At 39.4% G+C, this 22,895-nt stretch overlaps 1 protein-coding gene across 2 annotated transcripts; it reads left to right on the top strand.

The window, feature by feature from the left end:
- Nucleotides 1–2,091: 2,091 nt before the first annotated feature.
- golga3 (golgin A3) lies at nt 2,092–22,884 on the top strand. 2 transcript variants are annotated; one of them, XM_007556964.2, is made up of 24 exons: nt 2,092–2,336; nt 3,618–3,904; nt 6,904–7,044; nt 8,645–8,757; nt 9,367–10,085; nt 10,153–10,261; nt 11,224–11,530; nt 12,392–12,594; nt 12,680–12,817; nt 13,610–13,771; nt 13,866–14,234; nt 14,320–14,397; nt 15,435–15,698; nt 15,806–15,900; nt 16,113–16,329; nt 16,470–16,613; nt 16,715–16,912; nt 17,049–17,165; nt 18,241–18,380; nt 18,479–18,611; nt 18,839–18,961; nt 19,229–19,393; nt 19,493–19,659; nt 21,147–22,884. In XM_007556964.2, the coding sequence occupies exons 2-24, from the start codon at nt 3,784–3,786 to the stop codon at nt 21,334–21,336; spliced, it is 4,413 nt and encodes a 1,470-aa protein (XP_007557026.1). In that variant the 5' UTR covers nt 2,092–2,336; nt 3,618–3,783; the 3' UTR covers nt 21,337–22,884. The 2 variants fall into 2 exon arrangements, with proteins under 2 accessions (XP_007557026.1, XP_007557025.1); XM_007556963.2 differs by having other exon boundaries at nt 6,904–7,170.
- Nucleotides 22,885–22,895: the final 11 nt, after the last annotated feature.

Below are 22,895 nucleotides of genomic sequence, written 5' to 3'. Positions count from 1 at the left end.
AGCAGTAAATTACAGGGTGGCTTTTAGATTTTGTATTTGTAATTCCTCATATTACCGCTAGATGGCGACAAAGTAACCAGAACAGCATGAATGAATTTATTGCGTATGTGTGCCTCGAATCAATTTTGCGATTTTGTTTACATTTATACATTTCATATCTGCGCGATAGTTGTATAGATAGTTGTATAGATGTTTGCTAATATTTTAATAAGATTACATGAAATATATTACAGAACAGTACAGCGCTACTTTCAGAGACTTGAGTAAGGTTTTCCTATTAATGTTAAATATGCCTTTGTGCTCTATAGGAAACGGGTTCCTGTACAACTACCCCGGGGTTTCAGCCAGTGACTGTTATTATTAAGTAGTTTGAAACGGTGTCGCTCTTTTTTTTTCAGTGGACATGGTTTGTGAGTTTTGTTGACAAAAAAAAAATCAAAGAAGTCCGTTTTTGAAAATTTTGTAGCGATAATATTTATTCACTTCCCAAAAGGAGAAAAGAACCTTCAGGCAACCTAAAATCGGATAAAATCACAGTTTATGTTTGGTGCATATTTGTAGGCTATTTAAAATTATTCACGCGAAGTCAAAGTACAATCAGGGTAGTGTAAATGATAATTAGCTCAAACCATGTTTACTGTTGATGGGACATGCTTAAACCGAAGGGTGAATGTGGCTTAACTCCAGTCCTCGTAGCAGAATCTGGTTTAATCTTATTACATAAAGCGTATATGATATAACAGGGGTACTTATTAGTGCACTTCACGCACTCAGTGGATCATCTGGGGTCAGGTTCATGAACTGACACCTGAGGTTTAAAGCCCATCTCACATGAGATTTACACAGCTGGAATGCGGCGATCAGCTGCAAAGCGCAAGAATGCAGACTAGAGATTCAAGAGTAGACGCTGCATGACTCTTGCGTCAATGTTGCTGCCATGTTGTGAGTGGCATCTTTGAGACAAACGTGAAACTGTGAGGATTTAGCAGCACAGGGATCCTCTGGGAGAAACCATCACAAAATTAAATTTCTTTTTATAAACATACATTGAAAAAACAGAAAAACAATACATGGGAATTTCTGAACTAATACTTAGGAATATAACCAGTGATTGTGAGAATTTTCAGGATGTTTGGACAGCTTGCAATTTCTCTGCATTTCTTAGTTTTGTCTCAAAAAACACATTTGATGTCAACCCCACAATTTAACTATTGAATAATGGTGCTTGCATTAGGCTGGCCACAACATAACATAATATATTGTTTGTTTTTTGTTGTGTTTCACTTTCACATACATATTTTTAATTTTCGTTGCCATTTTGTTGATTTATCTTATTCAGCCTCTTTTTTTTTAATGATGGGAATTTGCTTGGGATTTTTGCCAATAGCTTAGCCTCACATTTGTGGTTTTATTTGTCGTTTTTTTTTTTTTTTACAGTGCTCACAGGTAACTACAGATATTATTTTACCACTCTAGATCAGGGGTCTGCAAACTTTATAATTCAAAAAGTCATTTTTGCCTTCAGTCCAGGCAAAAATTACTGTAAAAAAGAGTAGTCTCTTTATAAATATCTACCATAAGATATTTACTGTCATTTTTAAAGAAATACAGTTTTATAACATTTTGGAAGTTATAAAATAAAATAAAAAAAACATATATCTTTTGCTGACAACAAAAATTAGACAACAAATTGTTACTAGTGTTCTAGTGTCATCCTGTTGTGGAAATTCAATGCAAATATTCCATGAAAAATCCTTCATCTTTCATTTTTTGCTATCTATCTATCTATCTATCTATCTATCTATCTATCTATCTATCTATCTATCTATCTATCTATCTATCTATCTATCTATCTATCTATCTNCAGTTTTGTTACTACAACTATAAAACTACATTATATTTTTAGAGGTAGAGTTTAACTTGTTTTAAATATAGTCTTGCAGATATTAATTTTGTATATAATTAATATCTGCAATATATATCTAATTTCCAGTGTGTCGGTTAATAAATCGAATTTGCCACACACACTATGGAGGACCGTTTTCACTGGGCAACGAAACCACTGCAGTCTACTCGCTTCTATTTCTATACATTTTACCACATACGACACACTAGAAATTGTTCTCGCCATGGTATGATTCGTGTAATTAATATACCAGTGTTATTAGCATTTGAAGGATAACATCCGAATAATTTATATATCATTTAGTAAACTCTCTAAGAGGACAACTTTATTTCATTTTCCATTTTGCACAGTCGTTGTCTGTTTCTCGTCGGACGGGTAAAGGAACGGAAACTAAACAGCCACGTAGTAAACGGCGAAGCTCACCGAAAGGGTGAGTTTTTATTGTCCTTTAGGGAATTTGTCATCTTATCATTTGCACTTTGGTGCTGTAATATACTAACATGATGTTGAGTAATTGGTTTGCCTCCTTACATTTTTCCAGAAAACGCTTTTCAGTTGGCGTCGTTGATTTTTGTTGCTGGCAACTTAGCAGCTTTAGCTTCCCTTTGGGTACATACCTAGCTATTTTGTTAGCATGCTAACTAGCTTTAGCCACATACAACCTGGTCTGTCATCTGCTTCTGCCTAGTGTGGGTGAACCAAAACAACCGAGCTAACCAATATTTACGAAACGTATAGATTCTGTTTATCAGTTATGGGTTTGAATCGTGCCACTGACCGCCTCTACACATGAACTGCAGTACGTAACCTGTCTGCTGTCCAAGTCAAAGGTTATCATAGTCTACACACTAAATAACATGATGCAAAACACAAAGGAGGTTTGGGTGATTATACGGTGACAGTCCCCCTCAGTTCAAAAGTGAAATATTTGCCCAGTAACTGACAGAATGTCACTGCTTGTTTCCACTGAATTTTGCATTTATTGTAAATGCGCGCCCTCTGACTGAAGATTTGCTGTATGACGGTCTCATGACAATTTGTTTCCTCCAGAAACTAAAAGCAGATTCATTTTGTTACTGTGCTTTTAGAATAAACTTCGTTATAAATTTCATACCATAAGATAAAATGTAAACAAAGGTTGAAGTAAACGTATGAAGTGACAGATGACATTAAAAATATGTCATTATGTATTCATGGCCACTATTCATGTCAAATGTGATGAAATTGAATTGCATCATAAACAAAGAGTAGACTGCCTACGTTTATTGTAATAACAGAGACTGTAACATTTTCATGTTACCTAGAGACAAGTTGTATTTGTTTGTGTTATTTATGAGTTTGTCTTGCATATTTCTTGTTTATTCAGACATCAGCGTCATTTACACACAGTTGGATGTGACAGTAAAATAGATTTGGTTGGCTTGGTAATTTCTTTAATTTCTGAAGTTTGTTTATAGATGTCAGAAATGTAAAAGCTAAAGTAAAAATAAATGATGAAACTATTTATATTTTGACTAGGCAAGACAGCCCTGTTTACAATTTAAGCTTATTTTAAGGGTTCTCAATCTACTTAGCTGTTGTAGCGGCTTGTTACAGTGCTTGACTCTGGCTTATGTTTAAAGTAGGCTGTGCTGTTACATAACACAAGCGGATGGTGGTGAGAAGCTGGAAGATAATTGATGTATTAATTGTCATCCTTTTCTCTCCTCAGTGATCAGACTGTAAGGTGTTCCTTGGCTCAGACACGTTCCTGGGGAGCCTCCGTCCCCAGAAAATGCTTTAAGTAAGACGTCATTTACAATAAAGCGCCTGCTGCGCCGTGACTGTTACTCTTCTCGGTGGAAGTGGATCGTGGTGGTAGATCAGAGGCTGTTGAGATGGAGGCCAGTAGAGAAGACCAAGTAATAAGGTGCGAGGAAGAGGGGGACTCCACTGTGGAAGTCAACACACTCAAAAAAGGGCTGGAGAGCATCCAAAAAACAAACGAGTTTCTTAACGGTGAGTGCTCTTTCTGGACGGATAAGGATTATTTAAATCGTGAGGTTTTGAGTGAACGGCGTGTGTTAACGTTAGCCACCACCCTACACTGCGTGTCAGTGATGTAAAGAAGGTCGCTGGATAACTGGAGCAGTTATGAAGAAATGGGCACTAAACCCCTCGGGCCTCCTCTTCATTCCTCCATAGTATCACACATACCTTGTTTAGTTTCACCTTTGCACTTTGTTCTGCAAATGTCCTTTTCTCTATGCATATTACTGCTAGTTTGTTTCTCCACAGTTTAGTTTTTTTTGGCAGGCCTGACCTGTTTTTGGTTATTACCACCAAAGGATGAGCTTCTTACTGCTCCATGTCTCACCGCTCTTTGAACTAACGTGCTAAATAACTGAACAGAGGTCTCATTAGTCATCAGCTATGTTTGTGTTCTGCTCATAGGAAGATTTAGGAGGTGGAAAAAATGACTGTTTTAGCCTTGGATTTGTAAACAATAGGGGAAAAAGAATACATTAAAAAACCGTAAACAGCTTTATACATGACAAGCTGTAATTTTTGCAACCTTTGTTTCTGATTTTGGCTTTTTAATATCAACAGCATTTACATTTAAGGAACCTTCAGCTCAAAGTTTTTCAGCATGTAACAGATAATTTAATTTTGATGCTGAGGATCAGAGGCAACATGTCATAGTGATTTGGTGTGTGACTCTGTAGACCTCTGGAAACCTAAGAAAATGTTGCAAAAACCCAGTTTCACACACAGCTTTGGTGGTAGTTAATATATTTTGAAGTTTTATTGAGACACACACACACACACACACACACACACACACACACACACACACACATATATATATATAAATATTTAAAATGCATATTGACGCGGGTATCAATATCTCCCACTAGTGCGTATGCTTTGGGCATCCACTCATTCCCCAAGTCAATACACCATTTGAAATCATGTGTAAACTATAGGATGAGTAGCAGTTTTGGCAAATATGGCAAGTTGTGATAAATCCCAATTTTTCCAGCACTTTTCTCATGTGTATTTCTACCATTCTTTGGTTGCTTTAATGTAATGTGTCAGGTTGTGGATGTTGACGTCAGTGAAGCTCCATCCGACTGCCAGTGTATTCCAAATGTCCTTTGCGAAATTAATATTGCTCTCATGGATATTGCAATTACTATGTATGTACCAATTTCTTCTGTGGATGCCAAGTGATGTGCACAGATTAATAGAAATATTTTTAAAAAGTCTATATTTTTTTAATTTTTTGACTTGATAGGGACTAATAGCTTCGTTACTTTAAAAACATAAGTCGGACGGTCTTAAAAAAGGCTTAAAACTGACTGTATCTAAAGTCAAGGCCTTAAAATGCCTTAAATTTATTTTTAAAGAAATGCAAGTTGGTCTTGAGTACGTTATGTTTTGTAACTCAAGGTGGTCGGTAGCTTGCTGCGACTTATCATAGGTAAGAACCCTGGCAGCTAGTTTTTCTCTATGTGTGTCCGTCCGTCATGGATAAGTGCAAATTTCTGACCAGTTGGCTGGACGACGTCCATTTTACCACTGCCTCAGAGCCAGAAAGATCCCCCAATCATTCCCGATAATTTTCATTCCAGCTGGCAATAAAAACGTCTTAAGTTTTACATTTGGATTGCTCAAACCTGCAGATATCTGGGCTGTCACAATACTTTGTGGGTTTCATCAGTTTAAATTGTTTTCTGCTTAGCAGATAATTTCAAAAAAATCCTAAGAATCTCTGAAAGCAACAGATGAAATATGCGTCTGTTAATATTGCGACAACCTCTTACCATCCATAAGCCAGGGTTTGTTTATGATGTAACTGCTACTAACGATGAAGCAAATAGATTCTTGAACCATACGCAGTTGTGCAAAAGTAAATGCAGCCGCAGGGAGGTCTTAGCAACCAAGTATTGCTTTAAAATCACAACATAGTTGCTCGACAAAGCTGATCAGCCGGTTTGTCAGGACAATTGCATCTACTACAGCTGGTTCATGGCTATGTTTCACCTTCTGGAGAGGCATACTCGCTTAAGGAATTTTCAAATCATGTTCACAAATGAAGCGAAAAACGCCTAAATGTGCTCGAGTATTATCCACGAGGCACTTAGATGCCTCCCATTCTCCAAAGAAATGTCTGCTGTGGCATATTTTGAGGGAATTGGCGGGGGAAGAGTTGTTGTGTGAGATGTCACAGCTAAAAGCTCTAGACAATAACAGTACAAGTGATGAGACGTGGGAGAAAAAAAATGAATCCAACAGGACGGAGAGCTTGGTGAAGAGAGGATTGTTTACCAGAAAACTGGTGACTGATTCAGAAGCGCAAGATCATAAATAACTGGGAAGCAGAAGGTGTTTAGAGAAACTGCAAGTTGTCTTAAATCACCAAATAAGAAAAACAAATCAGACAAAGGGAGGAGGTTGTATATAAAATAACATAATTGCTTTCTATAGATTTGTCAAGTTCATTAGTATAGCACATTTCAGCAACAAGGCAGTTCAAAGTGCTTTACACCATGAAAACAATACAGTAACCAATTTTGAAACGTGCAGTATACATTACATTTAGTCAAATACCGTCATCAAAATCATGAAAGAAATACCAATCAAATATGCTGATCAATGTCCCACTTACTATGAATCAAAGGCAGCTGTAAACAGGTGGGTTTTAGCACTGATTTTATAGGAACTCTGTGTTTCTGCGTCTTTGCAGTTTTCTGGAAGTTTGTTCCAGAAACTGAATTCTGCTTCTCCATGTTTGGTTCTGGGGATGCAGAGCCGACCAGAACCAGAAGACCTGAGTGGTCTGGAAGGAGCTAGTAAAAATGAAGTGTTTCGATCCTTTTTAGAGGTTTGACTTTGTTCTGAGAATCCACTGGGGAGACTCTGAATTGTTAAATCGCCATAGAAACGTATTGCTCCCAACAATTCAAAAACTGCCGGAAAGCACCATGACGTTTTCCCTTCCCCATCTATTTTAGGTCCTCTCTCTTCAGACGCGCTGCCAAACGGGAACGGACCGGCAGACGGCCTTGGTGCCGCTGGAGGCACCCTTCCAAACGGATCCCCCCCGCAGAGCAGCAGCTCTCCCATCAACCCGCCGAGCCAACAGTCCCCCCCAGGTGTGGCTGCTTATCCACCCATGACGGTAGAGAAGGCTGAGGGCTCTAGTGCTGAGGTCAAGGTTCACAAGGGTGACGCTTTGCAGTCCCTCAAACTCAGTATGCCTATGCAGGAGACTGAACTGTGTAAGCAACAAAAAACAAACAAAAACAAATCAACAAAATATCAAGAGTGAATGCCCCTTTCTGTCCGTTTCCCTCTCTATTTTTAATCCCTTTTTGCTGTGGAATGCTGTGATTTTTCACTTGTGAGAAGGTTTCATTGGAAGTCTCTTTATAAGTGTTTTGATTGTTTGCATTTTTAATCTGGAGTTGACGGATATCTTGATTGGTGTGGGTGCTTCATTTGGAACATTGTGTGGACTAATGGCTGCTTTGGAACTAATCCCCGTGTTATGTTAACTTTTCTTTGGTGATGTTTCAGTTTGGTGATGGTTTTTTTTTTTTTGTTAAATGCTGTTTGTAAGCATGAAAAAGCTGGTTATTTAGTTTGGCTCCTTTTTAACTTCTAACTGGAAAATAACAGCATCATAACGGCATGAATCTGCTTAGTGTGCGACATGCAGGGTTCCTACACTGTCTTGCATACTGTATTGTTATATTTTTTTTATTATTATAGGAATTGCAAATATTGTATCCAGGCCATTTTAAAATTGCACACGTTGAATTTGCAATCTAATGCGCATTTTTCAGATATTGTGCACCTCTAGAAAACCACGTTTGCAGAGTTAATTCTGTATGTTGGCTTCTCTAAAAGACTAAAAAAAGTAAATGAAGCTTGAATTTGCTTGGAAAATGTGTTCTTTTTATACTGCATTCATATATTACCTTCAGTAAACATAAAAAAGACCCAACTTAGTTTATGATTGTGGATTTTAGGATATTCTTGTAACTCTCAACTCGGTGCAGTCCTAAAGTTTAAATAGCTTTCTCTATTTTACGCTTGTTGTAAAACCTAGTTTTGTAAAATTAATATTATCATGTATTGAAGAGGATGTTTATAAGAAGATCAACTGATAGGAAATCCAGAAAAGAGCAATGAACTTCCATAAAAGCTGCTACTTGTTCTGCACTTTCAGTTTACAATACATTATTGTTAGGGGTACGCTGATTGATCGGCCACAATTTTCTTAATTTTGGGTGATGGGTGATAGTTACATTAGAAACTGATCTTATCTGTCTTAAAAGCCTCAAAAATTACAAATCTGTATATTTAGATTTTATAACTGACTGGCAGTTAAAAAAAAAAAAGAATTGGAATCAGCAGCTTTTTACAGGTTGGTGATCGGCCAGAAAACTGCAATCGGTGCACCTGTAATATTTGAAGTTGCACGTAAATAAATAAATAAAAAGAAATTGTCGGAAAACTAAAATTTTGAAAAGTGTAGGAACCCTGTGCAAGTCTCTACTATTCCATGGGGATGTTGTGTAGCTCCTTTTTTTTTAAAATACTTGCTTTTCAAAGTGGCATTGCGGGAAGCTTTACCCATGAACAACATCTTCCTTGGAATCGAGAGACGTTGTTGTGACTTAACTAGTTCTGCTGCAATTTGTGCGGTGAGGAAGAGTCTTCAGTTTGGCCTACCTTCTCTCACTGCAGCCAACCAGAAACCGTGTCTGGAGATGGAAAACGAGGAAAAGATTCGCCTGGAAGCTCGCCGGCGTCTGGAGGAGCAACTCAAACAGTACAGGGTTCAGCGGCAAAAGGAGAGGGTGAGTGAGTGCTGCCACTGCTCTGCTTTTATTCCTATACTTACGCCATCTTTGATGAATCCAAGTTTGCTCTTAAAATCAGCCACGCTTGAGCAGAGCTTCTGCCAAAACTGGATATAAATCAAATTATTGCCCCAATTTGGATTTTATGAGCTCAACCAAAGGAAAATGATTCCTCTTTTTTACAACCTGTGCTCTAATCCATTTGTTGTGTTCCTCTGCCTTCATGATGCAGTTTGTTCACTTATTCAGATGGATCAAAGCTGGGATTAAATTTCACACAGAACAGCTCATTGGCTAGTTAGGTGACTGAAGGCAGTCAGGTGCACTGGAACTGGAAGACATTTTAAATATTAAAAATAAGTAAACAAATAGAGAAAAAAACAAAGTGTATTATGAAATCCTTAAAATAAGGGGCTCGTGGAGACCAAAACACCAGATGGAATACTTTTGTCAGTTTTTGGTAGAAAAACCAGAGAGAGAAAAACAATAAATGATGCAAGTGGAAATTATTGAGCTTGTTTTAATGTATCATGCAATTAATTGATTTATTGCTTATTGGAACAGATATTGTTATTGATAGTTTTTATGACTCTTTCCTCTTCCCAGGCTCATCGCACCCCTAAAAATCGGCCCTTCAGTACTCTAGATCCTGAACTAATGCTCCATCCTGAGGCGCTACCGCGCGCTAACGCTGTTGCCATGACCAAGGAGTATTCTTTCCTCCGGACCAGTGTTCCACGTGGCCCCAAACTGGGCAGCCTTGGAATTCCTCCCAGCAAGGAGAAGAAATCCAGATCTCCACGTCCCAGTAAGATTCATTCCTTAGCTGACTACAAGTCTCCTGAGAGCGACGGCGGAGGGGGAGGCGGTGGCGGGGGTGCTGGAGGCGGGGGCATGACCACAGCAGATGTCAGCCGGTCCTCCATCAGCTCCGTGTCCACGCTGTCAGAAGTCAGCATGTTGTCAGAGAGCAGCGCATGCGAGACGGACTCGAAGGCCAGCACTTCGCTCCAGCTCAACGACAGCGGCCCGGAGATGGACGGCAGCGAAGCCGCAGCGAAGCCCGGCAACGACGGCAACGACAGTGACAGCTCCTCCTACAGCAGCGTGTCCACGAGGGGAACCTACGGGATGCTCTCAGCCGCCGTGGAACGGCACCATGGACCGTACACGGTGGAGGGGAGGGAGATCGCCCCCGAGGCCGTGGGTCAGTTCCCGTCGCTGCAGGAGGTGCTGCAGGCGGCAAGCGATGAGCAGCATCTGCTGGAGATGGAGAGGGAGGGGACGGAAGAGCCGCGCAGCCGGAGGGACAGTTTCTCCAGCAGGTATTGAATATTGTGTTATCCTTTTTTATTTTGCTTTTGCTAACTCTTCTGCATTTTTAAATTTCAGCGTTTCATTGGAAAGTTCAGTGATGGGTCATGATGAGATGCTCCAGGTGCTAAAAGAGAAAATGAGGCTCGAGGGGCAACTGGAATCCTTGTCATCTGAAGCCAGTCAGGTAATAAGCCACTAATGTCATTTTGTTGCTCCTTTCACATGAAATATTTATTCATTAAATCAACAGTTTAGAGATCCTGGGAGAAAGGCAGAGAGGAAGCTGAATCCCATCTAAGATGTTAACTATGTAAGAGTTTGTGTTTTTAAAATACTAAGTGGTTTATGAGAATTTTTTAATATAATTGTGTTTTTTTTATGGATTATGGGAAACTTTTCTTATTACCATTTGTTCTTATTTATTGTTATGTGAGGTCTTTTAGTTTTTAGTCAGGAATGTAATTTTGATTCATTGTTTAGCAATAATCAGTTGACATTAAAGTAGACTTTAAACAGTTCTGACAAAATTAATATAGAGAATTTTAAAAATCACACAGAATAGAATAGAAATATCCTTTTATCGTCATATGGTAGGGAAATTCAGGTATTACAAATATATAAAAACAAAATGAAGAATAGCATGCTGTACATTAAAGACAAGAATATAGCTTAAGCAAACTGTGCAATTATTGGAAATAATTGCTCTGATCCAAGGAATGTGCATCTGAGTAGGATATGTTTTTTCAAAATTGTACATAATGTGTTTGTGTATTTTGAGACCAGACTATTTGATGCATCTTTTTGATGGATAATGATTTTTTTTGTTTGCTGAGATAGTGCTATAGTCAGCACAAGGTGGTATTGCTTAGTTATTGTGGGAATAACTGACCAGAAGAAGTTTTTAATATTGACGTTTGAGATCATTTCCCCCGGTACGGAGTGGACAAAAACGAGACAAATCACAAGCCAAGAACTAAATATGTAAACATCTTTAAATGCCATCAAAAAAAGCTGAATATTAAGAGTATATTGGAAAGCCACAGATGCAACACAAATGAACATATACATTCATGTCACCCATAAACTGTTGTGACTCTGGAAACTCCTGGAAGACTTGGCTGAACTTCTACTGCCTCTTCCCTCTAGGCTCTCAAAGAGAAGACGGAGCTCCAGGCCCAGCTTGCTACAGTGAACGCTCAGCTGCAGGCCAAGAGAGAAGAGGCTCAGGTCAGCCAGGAGAGGCAAAGTGCTCTCAGCTCAGAAGTCGGCACGCTGCGCCAAAACTGTAGCCAGCTAGAGAAGGCCATGGTGGAGCTCCAGGGCAGCTTAGAGAGCAAGAACGCCAGCTTGACCTCTCTAAGCAACGACCTGAAAGTTTCTGAAGACCAATACAACCGGCTGATGGCGAAGGTGGAGGAGCTGCAGAACACGATGACTTCAAGGGACAACACAGGTGACTTAACAGAGACAGAAGGGTTTCCTCTGCATGTAATTGATCGTTGCGCCACCACACCTTAAGAATGAAGTTTTTAAAATATATATATTTATTGAATCTATCAAAGATCACAATTGTTAGTTCTGGGACTTCTGAATCGATTCAAAATGCTCAAAATCTTTTCTTTTGCTTATCGCATTACGCGTTCACTTGGTCGTCTCGTGTGTATTTTGGATACTTCTTTGATATATATTTTTTCATCTAAGAAAAATCCAGGCAGCTAAGCTAACTTTATACTAGTAATTTATGTTACAGACTGAATTAGTCAATTTAAACAGAATCTTTGGACCATTTGAGTAGAAAAATTATTTTCTGAATGAAAAATAGTTTCTGAATAGAATCGTAGCCCTTAAAATGGGAATCGATTCGCTACACGCTGAAAGATTCACATCACTTATTAATACATATAAATATATAATCTATATTTATACAAACCATAATCCGAGTTTGAAGTGAAATGTTGAAATTTACTTTATTTGAAAAACCAGCACCGCCGACTCCTTCCTGTTCAGCAGAGAAGCGAGCTACTGTGTGCTGCGCTGCTTTCAGGAGTGAATAAAAAGACACAGTTCAAAGTAGAAGGAGAGAAACGATGAAACAACGTTATCTGAGGAAAATCAAGTTGAATGCATGCTGTGAAAACGACCCTAAAGTTAACAGATGTTGCATTTGAACAGCAGTAATGTACGTTTCAGACACAACAGTCCACCATCAGGACTTTAAAAACAATCTATCCTTGAGGAAACCCTGGACCTGTAGAGATAAGCATATTTAGAAAACCTAGCACGATTAGAAAACTTTTTTTTTTTTTTTCCACAGTTCATGACCTGCGTCAGCAGATGGCGGGCCTTCAGGGTCAGCTGCAGCAGGTCCAGCTGGAGCGCAGCACCCTCCAGAGCCGACTGAAGACCTCCCAGGCTGAGATCGACTCGCTGCAGCAGGTTAGGCAGTGGTACCAGCAGCAGCTGGCGCTGGCCCAGGAGGCCAGGGTGCGACTGCAAAGCGAAATGGCCAACATGCAGGTAGGAATCAGCCGCGGTGGCAGTGAACTAGCAACGCAGGACGTTGCAGTCGGCCCCCTGTCACATCAACCTGTCTCTCTCGAAGGCGGGGCAGATGACTCAGTTCGGCGCCATGGAGCACCTGAAGCTGGAGAACGTGACACTTTCTCATCAGCTGACCGAGACCCAACACCGCTCCATTAAAGAGAAGGAGCGCATCGCTGTGCAGCTGCAAAGCATTGAGGTACATTCAGGGTTCATATGAGTGTTTGAAATCCTTGGAAATGCTTGACTTTCAATCAGATGTGGAATGTGCTTGATATTCAAACTGCACAGTTTTATAAGAAATGCAATCTAATGTTTGATTTTATTTTTATTTGTTTTAACTATAAAACCTAGAGATTCATCATCTCATTTTCCAGGGGATTTTTACAAAACAAACAAAAACAGTAATAAAAACCATAATGAGTAAATCCGAAATATAATAACAAACATTCAAACACGAAAAACTTTTACAATTCATACCAGATATTTTCATACATCTAATAAAATCCACACACACTATTTCTTATTCTTAATGTGTCAGTGATTTATTGATCTGTTGTAATTGACTTATACTTTACACATTAAATGTTATTAAATATTAATTATTAATAAATATTAAATAACAAATAAATAATATTAATTACATATTTTTTTCTTCTTGTTAAATTAGTTTTGTTCTCAAACCAGTCAGGTGTGTAGAGAGAGAAATTGTAAAACATAACATTTTGGTGTATTTTAGTTATCCTTGTCCCAGCTGTAGAAATTAGAATACTTTCTAAGACATTATTAATAACAATAATAAACAGTATTGAATAACAGTGAGTAATACAAACAGTCAGGGTTTTTTTAGTTCAGTTTTCATCTCCAAAGTGCGGTGTGGGAAAAGTTTGAAAACTTGCATTGAAATTGCTTGAGAAGTACTTGGAAAATAAAACCCTAAACTAAAAAGCTGCCGGGTTCATTGTTTGTATTTTTTTCGTCTGTGATGCAGGCCGACATGCTGACCCAAGAGGCCGCCTACAAGCAGATCCAGGACGCAAAAACCATGGTGGAAGACGACCTGCAGCACAAACTGGAGGAGTTTGAGGAAGAGCGAGAGCGCCTGGTGAAGCTGGCCAACACAGCCACGACGCTGGAGAGGGAACTGGAGCAGGTAGTTTCTGCAAAAACCAGAGAAAAGCTGGTAAACTTGGGTGGTAAACTTTGTGACCTCCTCTGACGTATGTCTTTCATTTGTCCCGCGGTAGGTCAAGTTGACACTTGCCCAAAAGGACTTGCAGCTGCAGTCGCTTCAGAAGGAACACCTGGAGCTGATGCGCCAGCTGACGATGACTCAGGAGACGCTACAAACCAAAGAGCAGTCCATCAACCAGCTGGAGGCCAGGTACCAGGAGCTGGAGGCCCAGCTGGCTGAGCTGCAGACAGAGAGCGCCGCCAAGGACGACACCATCCAGTTCCTCCAGAACGAGAAGATCGTCCTGGAGGTGGCGCTGCAGGCCGCCCGGGCCGATAAGAGCCAGCTGGACGAGGGGGCCGAGCGGCTGGGCGAGAACGTCCTGGTGGCCTCGGACGTCCTGGACCAGCTCAGACAGGAAGTCCAAATCAAAGCCAGCCAGGTAGAAGACAAGAGTGGAAACGGTTTGTCACAGTTTGAACACTTTCTTGAGGGTCACCTATTTAAAAATGTTTCAAATTTTGTAGATTGAATCTCTGCAACAAGAGAATAATTCCCTGAAGAAACAAGCGCAGAAATTAAAGGAGCAGTTCCAGCAACAAAAGGTAACGCATCTACTTCTTTTATTCTTTTTTTTTTAAATTATTTTAGTCGTCTTTATTGAAGACAGGACATAAATGTAGAAATCTGTCCTGAACGTCCCAGCTGGCTGATGGTGACGGTGTTGTGGGAGGAAGCCAAACGGCAGTCAGCTTCTCTGACGAATGCCTGAAGTGCTGGTTGGCATGCCGCGCTGCGCAGAGCAACAGCTGCTTTATCACTTTGACAGGCTGTCACACAGAGGGTGGAGCTGATTGACAGAGCAACAAAAAAAAAAAGTTCAATTTACTGCATCTTTAAAAGCCGGAGCTTTTTGTCGAAGTGTCAGCGCTCGTGTTCATCAAATCTATGAAAGCGGTTCGCCGCTGACGCCGACGGGTTTTGTGGAAAATGCGGTTTGTGTCCGGTTCAACGTATCAGTGTGAGAGCAGCAGCAAAAGCATGAAGTTGTCAAATGTGCTTTCTGCTGAAAAGAACAAAAAGCTAAATATTTCTTTTTGTTACGTCACAACAAAAATATATATGTTTATTTTTTTAACACTAATTACACAGCCCACAGGAGAATAGGTGTGTTTATTAGCCAGTGAACTTTGTGCACTTTGGGGAGTTGATAGATGAGAAATATTTATTCTCCCACAGTGGGGAAAAATTCTGAAAAATTAGTTGAATTTTTGTCTCGTTTGTTATTTTTTTATTATTTAAAGTTTTGTTTTTTTTAATAGCACAATTGTTACTATCTAGACATGCTAAAGTTCCTAATGCAGGTTTTCTACATTTCCTAGTTGTCAGTAAGGAGAAGAAAACTGGTTTTGACCTGTAAAGTTTTTTATTATAATTATTTAATTCAGACAGTGAAGAAAATAAGGTTGTATTTCTTTTACTCGCAGTGTTATGTTAACATCTGACCTGAGTTCCCAAATGATGCAATAGGATTAAAACAACCTTGTTGGTCAAAGCAAATATAAGCAAGACATGTCTTAAAAAAGTTCTTCCTGAACATTTAATAAGACTAAAAAACAAAACAATGTTGCTGAATGGACAGGTGATGGTGGAAGCGTACCGTCGGGACGCCAGCTCCAAGGACCAGCTCATCAGCGAGCTGAAGTCCACCAAGAAGCGGCTGCTGGCTGAAGTGAAGGACCTGAAGCAGGAGCTGCTGAGCGCCCAGGGCGAGAAGCAAAAGGCCGAGCTGGAGCAGGCCCGCTTGCAGACGGAGGTGGCCAGAGTTCAGGAGCAGATGAACAACATGGAGGCCCATCTGACGGCCATCCAGACAGAAAGGGATCAGCTTGAAACCCAAATTCAGGTACCGTTGTTTAAATCAGTTTTTTTTTTTTTTAAAGCAGATTTTCAGTTTATTCAAAGTATATTTTGTTGTGAAGGAAAAATATCTTCCATGCCTTCCTTACTCAGTCCCTGCAGTTCGATCAGAGCCAGCTCACAGCTGCTACTCAAGAGAACGAGAGCTTGAGGAAACAGGTGGAGCAGATGGAGGCGGAAGCCAAAAAGTGAGTCATGTTCTGCTTGGAGGTTTCAGCAGTTTGAAACAATCCGACACAAATGATTTATATACATCTCAGAAACACAAACAACACGCTTCTGTGTCTATTTTGTCTGAGGATTAACATATCCGAGTCGTGCGGTGTGTGTATGTGTGTGAAGAAGCCTGCCCGTTATGTTCTGAGCGGCCTGGTTTTAGCTGCTACGTGTGTCCAAACAGAGCCATCTCGGAGCAGAAGGTGCGCATGAAGAGGCTGGGAACGGATCTGACCAGCGCTCAGAAGGACATGAAGGCCAAACACAAAGCCTACGAGAACGCTGTGGGCATTCTGAGCAGGAGGCTCCAAGAGGCTCTGACCAACAAGGAGACGGCGGAGGCAGAGCTAGCCAAGCTCCGCGCCCAGCTGTCGGATGGCGGGAACAGCCAGGCCTTACAGGTAAAGTTGACGGAGCTTTAAAAATCTTTAAGTGAATATTTTATACATAGCTAAAACTTTGAATCTTCATTTTGTTTTTTTTTGGCAGAAAAATCTAATTGTCAAAAAGCTGTTAAAATTATATATTTTATTTTATTCAGGAAAAAATTGAGGCTCTGCAAGCCGAACTGCAGACTGTCACAAAGAGCAAGACCATGTTGGAAAAGGAGTTACAGGAAGTGATCACTCTCACCTCCACGGAGCTGGAGGATTACCAGGAGAAGGTTCTGGAGCTGGAGGATGAGGTTAAAATAAAAAAAATTAAAAAATAAAGAAAGCTTTTTTTATTTTGATCTTTCAGAATTTCTCAGAGTTCATGTTCTGGGTTGTTTTTTTCCCCCTACAGCTCCAGGAGTCGCGCTGTTTCAAGAAGCGGATCCGGAAGTTGGAAGAGGCCAACAAGAAGTTGGCGCTCGAGCTGGAGCACGAAAAAGGGAAACTCGCTGGTTTGTCACAGTCCCATAATGCATTGCGGGAGCACGCCAACATTTTGGAGTCTGCCTTAGCAAAGAGGGAGGCGGATCTTGTCCAGCTAAACTTGCAGGTGAAAAAAAAATCACGTTTGCATCTCATTTTAGGCAACAAGCTTATCTATGGTATGCCTGAAATGTCAAAAGGAAAAAAAAAAAAAACAGATGTGAGGAGTTGGCTACATTTTTTTTCTTACCATTTCTCTCTAGGTCCAAGCTGTTCTTAAGAGAAAAGAAGAGGAGGACCAACAAATGAAGCAGTTGGTTGAGACTTTACAGCTTGCTCTGGAGAAAGAGAAAACCAAAGTGAAAGACTTGAAGGAACAGGTATGAAGAATAGCAAGGTGAAGTGTGAAAGGAAGCAATTAAAAATCACACTGTAGCATAGCAGGGACTAAACTCCTTAAGATTTGAATTTGTTATACTTCCATGAAAGGAATTCAACTTTTTCATGATTGGTATCTAAATTTAAGGTCTGCATGGTTTTCTAACAATTTTTTGTTTTTTCCATATATGCCATTTAAATAATTTAAAAATAAAACTTTTTTTTTTTTAAATAATGGACTGGAGTAGAGAAAATACCTCTTCTTTCTCCAAAATAAAAAAAAAAACGTGTAACATTTACGAATGTTTATAATCTTTAATTTCTGCTGAATAGCTGGACTCCCAGTCATGCTACAGCTAATTTTGTCAGCTTATTGTATTGGAGTAACGATTGATTTAAAACTAAAGAGGAACTTTGAATAATTAGAGAATACCAATGGATCAAATTAGAGTTGCAGAATATAACAAATTGCCATTGCAGTACCAATATGAACATTATGGCAATCAAAAGAAATTTTTCAACTTTAATATGTGTTTAGATATTATATTGAATTTGCATGTACACAATGGTTTGGCCTGTTTAATGGACATTTGTTGTCCTCAGTGTTGACACTTTAGTTTTTGGCAACATTGTGATTAAAGGAAGGAAAGTAAAGAGTCAAAAAAATGTGAGTTAATTATAATCAATATATTTACATTGAAATAACAGTGCAATTACATGCTCCCCTGATGTCATACAGGATAAATGAGCACGTTTTACATGAATCAGATTCTAAAAATAGAAATAATTGGGAGCTGCAGCTAATTATGAAAGGTGTAAATGGGGGAGAAAAGTTTGTATCTTTACAGATTTCATGCAAAATATAACAAGAAAGGCACCAATGAATAACAAAATGTTGTGCATTTCAGATCGACTATTATAAAAAATACAGATACAATTATATCTCATAGCACAGTTAGAAACTAAAAAGGATTTTTATTGTAGATCTTTGTTGCATTCTTTAATTCTGCGTTAGAATTTGGAGATTCTATAAAACTTTGGTCTTTTCAGGTTGTAATTCTATCATGTGTCCTCTAGGTGGCAGCAGCAAAGGCAGAGGCAGCCCATAACAGACGGCACTACAGGGCGGCCATGCTTGAGCTGTCAGAGATCAAGAAGGATCTGCAGGCCAAAGAGGACCTGGTGAAAACTCTGCAGAGCGAAGCTCAGAAACTACAGTATGTGCACGTTGCCTTGACGACTGCAGAAATAGAAAATACACATTTTAATCTATAGCCGCGTGCATAATCCATGTGGAACGTGTCGCGCTCCGCAGGGGTCAGGACGACCAGCACGCTCAGGATGTTTCCAGGTTCCAGCAGGAGCTCGCTGAGGCTCATTCCCAGCTCCAGATCCTGCGAAAACAACTCGATGAGGAACTCGCTAAGCAGCCCCTCACCAACCAAGAGGTATAAACTCCCCCAAAAGTTTATAGCTAAATCACAGAAAAGCCACAATATTCCTGTTGATGCTTTTCTTCTGCAGTTCCTCTTGTAGCCGAGGCACTCTGGATGTGCAGCCTTTCAGTTTTAGAAAGACTGATTCAGTTCTTTTTTGTTTTCTTTCTGACCCATCACTCGTCGTAGATCAAATACCTTTGCGTTGCATGGATGTTTAATATTTTCTGCTGATTCAGGTTGAGGACCTGAAGTGGGAGGTGGAGCAGAGGCAGAGGGAGATTGAAGCGCAGAAGCAGCAGCTGGAGATGATGGAACAGTGCCACCACAGAGAGCTGGACAACTTGCAGATCGCCCTGCAGGCAAGCCTCCACTTTGTTTCTACAGCACTGTTTCTCAATCTTATCCCATTTACCAAACATCACGGACAACCTTGCTTGAAATTCCACCTTTAGAACGGTCTTTAAGAAAGACCGTTCTAAAGTATACACACAAAACTATATGGAATAGTGTAATGAATGTTTAAACCGTGGAATTGCTTTGAACTAAGCTGCCTGTTCATTTGGCAGGATGCTGTGGTTTCTGCTCTTTTTGTTGTTTGAAATTAAAGCGCAGCTGTCTTGTTTCAGAACATAAAGGTGGAGCTGGACACCGTCCAGGAAGAGCTGAGCAGCACCAGAAAGGACAAGTTCATGCTTCAAGCCAAAGTGGGCGAGTTGAGAAACAGCATGAAGACCCTCCTGCTGCAGAACCAGCAGCTCAAACAAGACCTCAAACAGACTCGTCTCAGGAAGGTAAGACATCTTTCAGCTCCCTTTATACGAGAGGCTGCGTAAGAGTTGAGTGCTGATGTGACTAAACGTGTCCCTGTGATGATGTCATCGTTGGAGCAGCAGCGGATGGAGCTGAAGAATGACGGGAACCCATCAAATCCAGTAACCCCAGTTAAGATCCCAGACTGCCCAGTGCCCGCCTCGCTGCTCGATGAATTACTGAAACCGTCAACTTCTGTAAACAAGGAACCTCTGAACAACCTGCACAACTGTCTACGACAGCTAAAGTAAGCGATCGAGCTGAAAGTAATTGTCAAACTTCGATGTGATTTATTGGGAGTTTATGTTGTGCCAACACAAAACTTGATGTAATGGTTAGAGACTAAGTAACTCTGGATGGGCTGTAGAGATTCACAGCTCAAGTGGGAGAAGTCTTTTTTTACAGGACAACTATCTGTTAGGCAATCCATAAATCTGACCGTTTTATGTAAAAATGGCAAGAAGAAAGCAATTGGTGGAGGAATGTCGCAGGAAATCATGTTTGCTGTTGCTAAAATCTATATGGGGAACATGGCAAACATGTGGATGATCAAATGAGACCAGAAGGTAACTAAAGCTAACAATGTTTAGACAAGCAGAGGAAATAGACGTAGTAGAACAACTAAGTCAAAATCCAGACTTAAATGCTTCTGAACAATTGATGTTCAGAGCTACTCTCCATCCAATTTCACTGAGCGTAAAACCATTTAGTAAAGAAAAAGTGGTGTAAACTTTACATTAGGTGTGGAAAAGTACTGGATACATGCCCTGAACAACTTACAGTAGGAATTTCAGCAACATTATTGTTTTATTAAAACAAGTCTCTCTTGTAAATGAGATCTGGAATCTCAGTGAGAGAACCTGTATAAATAAAGATGAAATAAAAATAACACGTATCAAATCAGGTACAAAGTATCAAATCAGGGCGGGGCTAACCATGTATTTCACTTTTCTTCCATTATTTCTCTTAGCATTAAAAAGAAATTGAAAATCATTTACTTCAGGGTGTTGACACAGCTTTACAAAGTTTTATATTCTTGTATATAAAATTGAGGCATTAAAGTGTACTAAAACAATCCCAGTTGGCCTTGAGTACGTTAATCTGAGGTCTTAAATTTTCTCGTGACAGGACTACTAGTCTCGTTTTATCTTTCTAGTTTATTTTTCTTGTGGGAATTTTCTGTCGAGCAAATATTTGAGATGCATGCAGACATCTTCATTTCGGTGTTTGAGGCTAGCGCTTACTAGCTACTAATAAACCCTTGCTGTAGCTAGCTGGCTAACTGTTTTGCATCTGTCATCGCCAGTTAACTGGACGACGTTCGTCTTTGCCACCTGCTCCCTTCTGTTTCCAACCTATGCAGGGTTTATGCATTCTGTGCAAAAAAAAAACCCCCCCAAAAAAAACTTGGTACTACTACTTGAAAAAATGTTATATTTTACAACATAAAATATGCAGTTTTCTTTTGGCCATTTCTGTTGTGATACAGGCATTAACTTTCCTTCGTAATTGTCTTAAAAAGCATTCAATTTGAGTTGGTGAAACCTGGAGAAACCCTGTATTACCTTTTCATTACTGTGGCTTTATTACGTGGTTCTGTCACATAAAATGTCAATAACATGCAAATTTTAGTGACTGTAACATGGTGAAATGTGGAAAGATTTTCAAGGCACTGTATTAACTGTTATCACATGGCACTTTGGGATTAAAAAGTCTTTTCCTTTTTGCTCTTAGGGAGGAGATGGACAGCCTCCAGAAGCAGATGGAGGAACACACAGTGACTGTAAATGAATCAATGAACTCATGGACAAATGCTGAAGAGGGATTGGCTCAGCTGGGATTTGACAACAATATCTCCAACTCACCAAGCGCGGTAAAACGTGTTGTGGAAAATAATAACGAAGCAGAACAGCAGCAATCATAACTACACAGCCCTTTCTCAGAGGAAGCGGGACGAGGTGGGGGGTATTATCCACAAAAGCACTTTTGAGCCCCCATACTCGCTTTCTCTAAAAAGAAATTGCTGCCAACATTTGGCATTCCTCCCTTCAGCACTGAAGTGCTTTTGCAGAGTGATACTTTCTATACCATAGCTTTATTCTTTTGAGTTTATTTTATGGGTTAAATTTATATTATGCATTTGTCACACTTATTTATTAAGATTTAAGAAATTAGAATGTTTGAAAATAATTTCCTTATGAGGATCCCCCCTGTAAAAGTTTCAGAAATGGGGTAAAGATGAATCCTTTCCCTCACAAATTAGCTAGTTTTCTCCACTAGATTCCAGTAAATCCTCCCTCCTTGCAAAATCGGTTGCATCGATGCTGCTCAGCGATGAATCGTCATCTTAAGAAGAGTTTTTTGACAGAAACTACATCCTGTTCTTCCATATATTTGTGCCTGTTTTCTTGTGACTTTTCCCATCTGCTGTTATGCTTATACTGACTTCAGTTTGTAATGAAACTGTTATCACTCCTATTCGTAAAGTTAGATGACATGTACAGTTGGGCTCAGATTTTTATTTTTATTTTTATTTTGCTTGCCTCTTGTTAAAATGCAGTGTTTGTCAGGTAATCATATCAACTTCCATTTCCAATCTGTAAAAATATTTCTGTTATGTTAGTCTAACATGAACTTCAGTAATTTGTATGCAAAAAAAAAAAAAGAAGCCTTAAGCAATGTTTAAAAATGCTGTACAGGGTGAAGTTGTTTGGAATGAGTGTCTTTTCTGGTCAGGGTGTGTGCAAAATGAGATGTTATTGTACAGGTGAACTAATCCTTACTGAAGAGCTGTTTATTGTAAGTAAAACACATGAAGTGATATTGCACACTAAATGATCAAGAGTGAACTGACAAAATAAGCTGTTAAAATGAAATGAAAAGTTACATCTACTAACAGCAGGTACTATTGCTTGTTTATTTTTGATTGTTACATTTGGTACTTACTGTATTTACAAAAGAAAAACTTGGATTCACCAAATGATATTGGTGAACTCTGTTCCTGGGGTTATGGGAAGGTTCACTGTTTTTCAGTGATAATTATAAATATGTGTCCTTTTTGTAATGTTGACTGATCAGATTTATGTTGGAATAACAATTTTAAAAAACTTGATATCGAAATGCAAAACGAGATCTAATGACAAATCAACCAGGATTTCAATGTTAGGGTTGCAATGGATTGTTTCTTTTTGCATGCAGTTGTGCTGCAGCCTTTTTGCTCCTGGATTGTAATTATTAGTCCTATGCGTATTCTTGTAAACTATAAAAGGGACACAAATATTAAATAAATGCCAGTTTGCGGCATTAATAACAAATGTACTCAGACTACACTATAAATTTATTTTGGGTTGTCTGCATACTTACTCTGGCTGTTTTGTTCTTTTTTTCCCCAAAGACTGGAATTGTTCCCGATGAAATGTTTGTTTTGGAAAATGTCATCGCATTCATGATAAAGAAAATTGCACTATTCATATTCCATCTCCT

The sequence above is a fragment of the Poecilia formosa genome, unplaced genomic scaffold (genome assembly GCF_000485575.1).
Source record: "Poecilia formosa unplaced genomic scaffold, Poecilia_formosa-5.1.2 Scaffold82, whole genome shotgun sequence".
Lineage (NCBI taxonomy): Eukaryota > Metazoa > Chordata > Actinopteri > Cyprinodontiformes > Poeciliidae > Poecilia > Poecilia formosa.
This window is presented reverse-complemented; position numbering and strand designations above follow the sequence as displayed.